The following is a 9,519-nucleotide window of genomic DNA, read 5'->3' as shown; positions in this document are numbered from 1 at the left end:
AAGTGATATTCCATCCAAGAAAGCTTAATGTTGATCTCAGGCTCCAATAAGAGAAGTACAGTGCCCAGAACTAGGGAAGCCATAGCGCTTCTTTAACTGGTCTTGTCGAGCATATCTAAAGGACTGTGTTCAGTTCTGGACGCCCCATTCTAGTTAATAAATGCACATTGCTAAGTTGGACACATCCTGAGGATGGCAACCACGATAATGGAGGGGACATAAGAATCAGTTATAGAAACTAGGGGATTTTTTAGTCTGAGAAAGAGAAGTCTGAGGAGGGCTATAACAGCAATCTTGCAGCATTGCAAACATTTACTGGATCGTAGATTTACAAGTGAAAGTCACTTTAAAGGTTATTTAGTCTACCCCCTTTATTTTGTAGATGAGGTTATCGAGGCCTTGAGGGGGTCTAAGTCCTTAATGGCAAAGTCAAGATTCAAAACTAGGTCCACTGATGCCTCTTAATTTTTGTTTAATTGAATGTACCATAATAGATGCTAAACATACTTTGAATGGTATTTGCTTCCCCCTCCCCCTTCGGTCACTCCCCAAATACACAACAGTTGATGAGATCCAGCAAGAGGATGACCACAGCTTTCCCTTCTGACACTGCTCAATAGGATTTAGGAGCTTCTTATTCAGTGGCTTGGGTTATAGCTGGAGCGATGGTTCTGGGGATTACCTGTAACTCGAGGCAGATGTAGTAGGAAAAATAATGCCAGTGATTCCCCTAGTTCACCATCACCTCTGGGAAAGTCCCTTTCTCAGGGTTTGAGAAGGAGCTGGGGTGAAGAGTCTGTCCCCGCCCACTTCCATCTCCTGGCTTCTTTCAAGTCTCCTCTAAGATCTCACTTCCTACCAGAAGCCCTTCCCTTTTGTTAGTTATTTGTCCTGTGCGATCTTGTTTGTCCATAGTTCTTTGCATATCGTCTCCCCCTTTAGATTCTGAGCTCCGGGAGGGCAGGGGCTGCTTTTTGCCCCTCTCCCCACCCACCCACCCCGCGCCTGCCACATAGTAGGCGCTAAATAAACGTTTATTAACTTGACTTGCTGAGCCTGAGCAAGGGCAGCCAGCTAGGTCTCCTTGTGGCTGGCGTAGGCTGGGATGGAGCGGGTGGGGAGTTAGTTACATCCCGCTCACTCTCTCCCAAAGCCTCATTCCATACTCCGTCACTCTCTTCGCTCCAAAGCCCTACAATTTATTCCCTCCCTTAATCTCTTCCCCTCCCCCCCAGGGCCTTAATCCCCCTCTTCTTTAGGCACCTCACTATCTCCCAGAGTCCCTTCCCCCGGGGACTGTTAGAAAGGGGCAGGGCTCCAAGCCGAAGCAAATGGAGCTCCCCCAGAGCCCTCGGGGCAGCGTTCAGACAAAGACATTCCACAGCCCCCGCCCCAGCCCGCTGGCCGCCCGCAGGGGGTGGAGACACGTGGCCGCGCTACAACCCGGTCACGTGTTTCGGGGAGCGAGGGAGGGCTAGCGCGTGCGTACTGGCCTTAGGCAGGCTTCGCTTGAGCTCCTTCGCCGGCTCATCTGTGGAGTCCGTCGACGTGAGGGACGAAGACTTAACGAGGTGCGCGCCGATGGTGGCGCGCAGGCGCCGTGGCGGAGTCGGGGACTTTGTTCTCGGTTCTGGGAGCAGGGCGGCTCCAGTAGCGGGCCGCGCGTGCGCAGCCGCTCACTTCCGGTGATCTCTTTCACTCTCTAGCTGGGTCGCTCTCTCGCTGGGTCGCTCTGGTTCGCTCCGGTCGTCTCCGCGCCAGCTCTCCCGCCTCCGCCAACCGCCGCTTTTGCGCGGGCCTCCGCCGCCGCCGCGCTCCGTCCCTCAGCCGTCCTCCCGCCCGCTCCGCACTCATGCAGCGTCGGGACGACCCCGTCGCGCGGCTGTGCCGGCCCCTGGGCCGCGGCGGCGCCGTGGATCCCTCAGGCGCCCATCCGCCGCCGCGCCAGGCACCGTCCCGGCAGCCGCTGCCCTCTCACCGGCCCCGGGGCGGGGGAGGAGGCCCTCGGGGCGGCGGCGGAGGCTCTAGGGCCGCGCCGGCCACGCAGCCGCCGCCGCTGCTGCCGCCCTCGGCCACTGGTGGGGGCCCCGAGGTGGGCGGGGGCGGCCAGGCGCCGGCCCCGACCCCCCTGCTGCCGCCCTCCGCCACGGCCGCCGCCAAGATGGAGCCCGAGAACAAGTACCTGCCCGAGCTCATGGCCGAGAAGGACTCCCTCGACCCGTCTTTCACCCACGCCATGCAGCTGCTGGCCGCAGGTGAGCCAGTTCCCCGTGGCGGCGAGCCCGGGAGGGGGCCCGGGCCCAAGCGGAGGAGGGAGGTTGGGGCTCCCCGGCCTCCCCGAGGCTGTAACGGCAGGGGCCTGGGTGGACACCGGAGAGAGACCTGCGGCTCTGTTCCTAGAGTGACACCCCCGCCCCCGCCCCGTGGCATCGGGGAAATGTCACTATTAGGTCACGGAGCCTAAAAGGGAAGCCGAGGCCTCAGCTTCCCTGCCTGTAAAACCGAAGGGGGGGGAGTGAACGAGATGCCCGAGGACTCTTCCGAGCCTCAGTTTCCTCGTCTGTTAAACCGGGGCGGGGGATGAACTAGATGCCTGAGGGCCTACGTTTCCCGGTCCCTGAAGTGAGGTGAGGGGCGGGGTGAAGAAGGTCCCTTCAGAGCCCCGGAGTCCTGCCATTGTGCCCCCCTCTTGGGGTCTCCAGCCGTCGCTGGTACCCGGCGCCTCGAAAGCGCTTACTCGATGTTGTCTGACTGACCGACCGACCGACGGCTGGCACCTGGGAAGGAGGCGGCCTGAGGCCGGACGGGCCGTGGGTCTGCGGGTGCCAGCGGCTTGTGGGCCGCGGCCCGAGGGAACTAGGCTGTGTGAAGGGGGTGGGAGGGGCAGGGGGCGGGGCCAGACCCAGGCCGGCTCGGGGCGCCTGCGGCCCCCGGGGGGCTGCGCTTGGAGCGGCCGGGGCCCGGCTGCCCCTGGCCTCAGCTCCGGAGCCCGAGGCCGCCTGGGGGCAAAGGAGCCTGAGCTTCCTCTTTGGGCCCTCTTCTCTCCTCCCCTACCCCCACCCCCCCTTGTGTAACGGCATGGGATCATCTTGTTCTCCACTCGAGAATCAGGGAACGGCGACAGCCCCGGGGGGGATAGAGAGGGCGGGGGAAGGGTGCGAAGCGTTCTTATTCCTTTATCCAGTGGGAGCCGAGATGGAGAGAAGTCGCTTCCCTGCGTCTCGCCGAAAGAGCATGTTGTCGTTGTGTTGACTAGAGAATGAAAATGCCAGTCTTTGTTCTGTGTATACTAAACACTCTGCTTTCCCTGATCAGCCCCGTCCAATCACCTGGTAGCTCTGATTTCTTGCTATCGCCATAACCCATCTGCTTTGTATTAGCTTCTAGTTGTGGTATTCCTTTAATAAGCGTTTCTTGTGTTAATAGATTTATTGAGTGCATTAAAATCCTGAACCTTCAGGGCTGGGAACGTTAGTTTATTTGGCAACCTTAAGCATCAAAAGGAGACTTGGGAAAGAAGTGATTTGCCTTTCTTTGTTCTCTATCTTGAAAGGGGTCCCGACTTTAAAAAACAAAAACTGAAACCTGTGATTATCAGCATCCAAATAAGTCAAGTTTACATCTCATTTGATGTAATGAGAAACATTTTTAGATCTAATGTTGTGTTTAGTGTTGCCTACAGTTAATTCTGGGTTGTGTGTTGTAATTCAGTTCTTTTGGAAACCTGCATGGGAAGGAGGTGTTCACTTTTTAGATAAAGATTTACTGTGTTAAGTGACACTTAAGTGTCAGATTGGCTTAGTGTGGTGGCACCAAAGTGACATGTATTGCTTTTCATTAAGCACCTCTTTTGATATGTAAATATTTTTTTTGAAAATTACTGAAGGCGATGCTTAAATCTGTGACCTATTTTCAAAAAACAGATTTTTCTGAGAGATGAATCTAATAGTCTTTATATTGCCATTGAGTAGCTCCTCATTTGCATTTTAACTACCTAGTAGTTTCTACTAGCACTTCTCATCAGCTGCTGGATAGTCTGGGAATTTATATCTCAAAGTATCTAAAAACAGATCTAGATGAAATACCTCAAAAATGGTCTATAGTGTACTTTTTTAATGCATTCATAGTAATGTCTCTATGTTTAGAACTATAACAACACACATTTGTAGAGCCAAACAGGGTAAGAAATCATAAGGTTGCCAGGTCCTTCCACCCCTTTATGACTACACCAAGTTCCCAATAGATAAATCTATGTAACATGAGTTTTAAATGAAAGGTTTCTTAGAGTAACCACCTGAATGTATTAATCTTCAAATGATTGAGCCCCCCCCCTCCCCTTAATTTCATTTACCTTTTGTTTCCTTCCAAGAGAAACCTTAGGAAAACCTTTTCATTTGTTAAGCTTTGGTTTTTCCTTTAGTTAATTTTACTGAGCTGGTAAAGTGTAATTAGAGCCTGAATTCTTAACTTTTTCATATCAGGAACCCTTGGCCAACCTTGTGAAGCCTGTGGACTCTTTAGAATAGTGCTTTTAAGTGTATAAAGTAAAATATTGAAAGTGTACAAAAGAAACCAATTGTATTGAAATACAGTTATCAAAATATTTTAAAGAAACAATTGCTGCACCCCATCTTAAGAACCCCGATGGAGAGATTGGATTAGAGAAATATCATTGTTAGGAAAAACCAAATGGTAAGGATAAATGCACATTTTTGAGAGCTATATTCTAATTCTGAGTTGGGATACTTTTTGTTAAGATGTTTATGAATGAATTGTAAAGGTTCATTCAGAATTTCAAATATAAAGTAAACCATGGGAAGCACTCTAAGACTGTATGAATGGGCAGTATAGTGGCAAATGATTGAGCCTGTGTGTGCATGTAAATATACTTGTATAAGAATACATTAAGGAAAAAAATAATTCGTGTTCTATTTACAAGATGAGCTGGAAGCTCTTGACATGACCTAAGAAAAGAATCTAGGAATGGAGTGTTTTGTAATATGCCTTAACAGTGAAAAGATTTACAAAATACTGAGTATTATCAGGAAATGACTAGAAACAAAAATGAAACAAAACAAAGCCTTTCCTGACCCTTTAGAAGATAATGGCTCATGTGTCTACACTTGGAATGTATGCAGTTCTGGTCACTGAACTTTAAGTAAGAGGTAACTACTAGAAAAATATCTAGAGAAGGACAATGAAAATCGGTTGAAAGAACATTAGAGATAAGAGACTCAATGTGAAGAGTCCAAGACTGAGAGGGATATGGGCACAGAATGTACGGTGAAGGATATAGAAAAGGTAAACAGACCAAACTGTAGGATAGGAAAAAAGTGAGCACATCCCTTGAAGATTAAAAGGGGCCGTTATAGGGTCAGTGAAATAAGGCACGGCATGATTCTACTTTTGCATAACAGGACTTGTCAAAAGAAGTGATACAGATTAAGCATACTAATTAGGAAGAAAGCATTGGATAAGTCCCTGAATGGTAGATTCAAAATGGGTTATAAGGGAATTAAGAGGTATTTGTAGTCCACTATAACCTTTTTCATTTAATATTCTGAAAGCCTGTCTTTTGCCAAAGGTCCCTGGGTGCTATTTTCTTTCTTTCTTTTTTTTTTTTTTTTGGAGGGGGGATGGCAGGACAGTTGGGGTTAAGTGAGTTGCCCAAGATCACACAGCTAGTGTGTCAGGTGTCTGAGGTAGGATTTGAACTCAGGTACTCCTGACTCCAGGGCCGGTGTTCTCTGCACTGCGCCACCTAGCTGCCCCCGGGTGCTATTTTCAGAGAATAACATGATGGATCCATTGTTGGCCTGGTCCCTTTATGACAATTATCATAAATATTTAGATTAAAGAAATACTATTGATTACATCAGAATTAAGCCAGCTCTGTAGATAAGTGCGTGGGCCATTGCATATATTTTTAATCTCTCCTACTTTTAAGCATTTTTCTTTCATTCTTTGCTTACATCTTAACTAACATGACAAGTTTCGGCAGACTGAAGTAGGATGTTAATAGGGTGGGAGGCAGAGCTGGGTATATGTTTAAATTTTCATTTAAAATTACTTTTTAATTGGCTTGCAACCTACTTTTGAATTCTGGGCCTATTACTTTGCCTTACTGTCTATGATTCTCAAGCTGCTATTTTGGCATTTACATTCCAGTATAAGCAAGACATTCTTTTTCATATTCTTTTTTATCTTGACTTGAAAGTACTAACTTTCTGACTTTATTACCAAGCTAGTGAGAAAGCCGACCTTGTCATCTTTGAGTGCAAGAAATTCAAACCAATAATAATGGAGTGTCTATTGTGTGTGGTAACATACTAGGAGCTATGGGGAGTATCAACTGCTATATGCTTTCTATAAGAAGCTTGTCGAGTAGAAGAAAAGAGGCATAACAGATATGGAAAGTTAAACAACAGAAGTTGTAATCAACAGTTCAAAACAACAATAGAAGAAATTTTGGCTTATCTTTGAGGATCTGTGATTTCACTGGTATAGAGAACTCCTTTTACTAATGCAGTCCAGTTCCTGCTTCTGCAACTTACATATATATAGTCTTAGTTGCTTGGGAGAATTAAGTGACTTGCCCTGGTTATCCAGGGGTCTTCCTGACTCAGACACATGCCCTCTATCCACTTTGCCAGGCTAATTCTTGTCATTCTTGGAAAATACTGCATTGGACAGAGCCGGTGACCTGAACTTCTATGGAATTTTTCAGGAATTTAATTGTGTAGTAGGCATTCTGAAGAGGGAGAGAGTGGTTTACTTTAGATTGGGGGTAATCAGGAAACGTTTAAATAGAAGCAGAGTTTGAGTTTGAAGAATTGGATAGATGGAGAAGGTAGGGCAAAGCATCCTAGGCTCAGGTGATAGCAGGTATGAGAAAAAGCCAAGTTCCAAGGGTTCTGCTGTGATTCTGTGGTCACAAGGTACAATTTCAGCAGAGTAATGCATTTTTTCTTATTTTTTTTTTATCTGTAGCATGTTTTTATTATCACCTTACACTACGGAATATATCCCTCCCTTCTAACAAAGCCATCCCTTGTAACAGAAAGGGGGAAAGGCAGGAAAGCAAAACTATTCAATGAATCAGCTGTCTGACAGCATATACAGTATTTCCAATGTTGCAGAGTGAGGCATTTTCTCAGTAATTCAGTCTTGGGTTTCTTGTGGTAGTAATGTGGAAGATTTCCTCATACATAACTATTTTACTCTAGGAAATGATAGGTTGCCTCTCAGCTAATACCTCCACTGAATTTCCTTTGGTCCAGGAGAGCAAAGTCAGAGATTGCTTCAAGAGACAATATATAAAGTGCATTTGCCTAGGGGAAAGCCATTCTCAGTTGCAGCTGGCTAATTCTTTCCTAGGGTATATATCTCACACCATTATAACCCATTCCTTGAAGGAAAGTTATGTCAAGAAGAGGATCCTCAATTCAGCTGGAGAAATTGTCAGGGGAAGGTTTAAGCTACCCAATCAGATTAACTATCTTCCTTCCTGAAAATCCAATGGATTGATAATCCCATCAGTCACTTCTGTCAAAATCAAATTTCTCATTTAAATATAAGTTTTTTTCATTTGCTCTTCATTATCTAGAGAAGAGTAGATGAAAGTCCATTTCATAAAAGCCCTCAATATAGGTTAAGATAGTGAGCAGATCTCCTTTTAATTTTCTGTTCTGTACGTTAAACTGCTCTAGTTGCTTAACCTTTCTGTCCTTTGAGATCTATTTTCCGTCCTTTTAATTATCTTTGTTTCACTTCTCTGAAACCTCTCCTATTTCTCCACAACTTTTCTAAAAATTAGTAACCAAAACTAGTCATGATAACTCTAAAGTATACTGATGCAGAATATAGTAGGACTCATTTTTTTGGTAGTGGGATGAATTAGAAAGGGGAAATTGAATATAACCCCAGCCTTCCTGGGTTCAAACCCTGTAATCCAACCAGCCTAAAAGCCATTGGTTGGAAGTTGCGCCTCCTTTTTGTCATTGTCCCTACATAAGGCCCCCTAAGTGGGACTTCTGGCAGGTATACTGATGAGCTGTGAAAGAACCAAAAAGCAAGAGAGGAAAGGGCACCTAGTGAAGTGATCTGAAGATCAACTGTCCTGCATTCCTACAAGCTTATACATTCTATATATTTAAGGCTACAATTATAGTGAAGACAAGAAGGGCCCCCTACAGTTCCTGAAGCTTGGGGTATCAGCTTTTTTGGGGGGATTCTAAACAGGAGGTTTGTACAGTATGTGGTAGAACAATGGAGGTAGGAGAGAAATGGTACATGGGAACAAGCTTTTTTTTAATGGTAGTTAATGAGAGAAAGGGAGGCTGGTGATAAGCTGCCAGTGAGCATCTAGTAATTACAATAAAAGTTGAATGCAGAATAGTTCCATCTGAAAAGTGAGGGACAGTTCTGTGTAGAAGTACTCTAACAGATGATTTGAGTTTGAATGGTTCTATATATCCTAGCCTGTGTTAATGGAAGAAAAAGTCCAGTGTGATTAGCAGTGGAGAATATGCTTGTCCAGGAACAAGCTAAGCACATTTGGTTCACTATAAAGGTTTTGGAGATGCTGCTTTGGTATAAATAGGAGCCTTGAGGTCAAGTACTGATGCCTCAAAAAGGTATATTCTTGGGAAAAGATCAGAAAGTTGGAATAGATTTAACTTTGCCCTGCCCTTCCTGGTCACGAAACAGAATTGTACTTCTGTTCACAATTGGTTTCGACTTGACTAAATGGTGGTTATAAAACTGCTAAGTGCAGGGATTTATAGATGGTGGTGGGAAACTTGGCACTTAATACAGAAAGAAATGTAATAAGAATTTTGTGGGGGGTTGGATTCAAACCTGTGGTTTTTATGAGTGCTTGGAGACCCCTTACACAGATTGGCATTTCTAACTTTTGGTCATGCCGTGCTCTGGGGTGTGTGTGTGTGTGGAACTCAAACCCTGCCTGTTGTCAGTGACATAGAGATTGCTTAAAGCAGTCCTTAGATAGATAAAGCAATGAGTGTCCCCTCTATGGGAGGCTCTGCCCTAACAGGGGATGCTGCTGGGCCCCTGAGTGAGTAAATGAAGGAATTGACAGTGCCCCTTGGGCTGTCCTTAACCATTTTACTGTTATAAGCTGTTACCCTTAAATAATGACTGGCAGCTTGGTGCAAAAAGCCCTTTCTGATGAGGTCTAACATCACCACCTTAACTAATTCAACTAAAATATGTTGAGAAGCTTTCTTCTCTTTGGGCATTTAGTTTGGATTAAATGGCAACAGGAGGTTGCCTTTGGAGGGTAGAGAGGATGGTACTAAACAGTCTTATGGAGAACAGATTTCATTCTGCTTAGTCTCATTTGAAATTTTAAACTTAATTAACTTCCCCAGATGGTTAAAAGGAGTGAGTCATTGAGAAGCAGAAAGTTTGTATTTAGAGAATTGATTTGTTTCTCTAATCATATCAACCACATGTGAATTCTGACACTGACACCAAATACAGAATTCTCTCTCTCTT

At 45.7% G+C, this 9,519-nt stretch overlaps 1 protein-coding gene across 3 annotated transcripts in view; it reads left to right on the top strand.

Annotated features, from left to right (window-relative positions):
- Positions 1 to 1,698: 1,698 nt before the first annotated feature.
- KHDRBS1 (KH RNA binding domain containing, signal transduction associated 1) overlaps positions 1,699 to 9,519 on the top strand; it is a 33,418-nt gene continuing 25,597 nt past the window's right edge. For all 3 annotated transcript variants that reach the window (XR_005009594.1, XM_036745664.1, XM_036745663.1), the window contains exon 1: positions 1,699 to 2,255. Coding sequence is in view for 2 of the 3 variants with exons in the window: in XM_036745664.1 (XP_036601559.1) it covers positions 1,853 to 2,255 (403 nt within the window). In the remaining variant the exon portion in view is untranslated. The remainder of the gene's footprint in view (positions 2,256 to 9,519) is intronic.

The sequence above is a fragment of the Trichosurus vulpecula genome, chromosome 2 (genome assembly GCF_011100635.1).
Source record: "Trichosurus vulpecula isolate mTriVul1 chromosome 2, mTriVul1.pri, whole genome shotgun sequence".
NCBI classification, from domain to species: domain Eukaryota; kingdom Metazoa; phylum Chordata; class Mammalia; order Diprotodontia; family Phalangeridae; genus Trichosurus; species Trichosurus vulpecula.
Note: the sequence above shows the minus strand (reverse complement) of the source record. Positions and strands in the feature narration are given on the sequence as shown.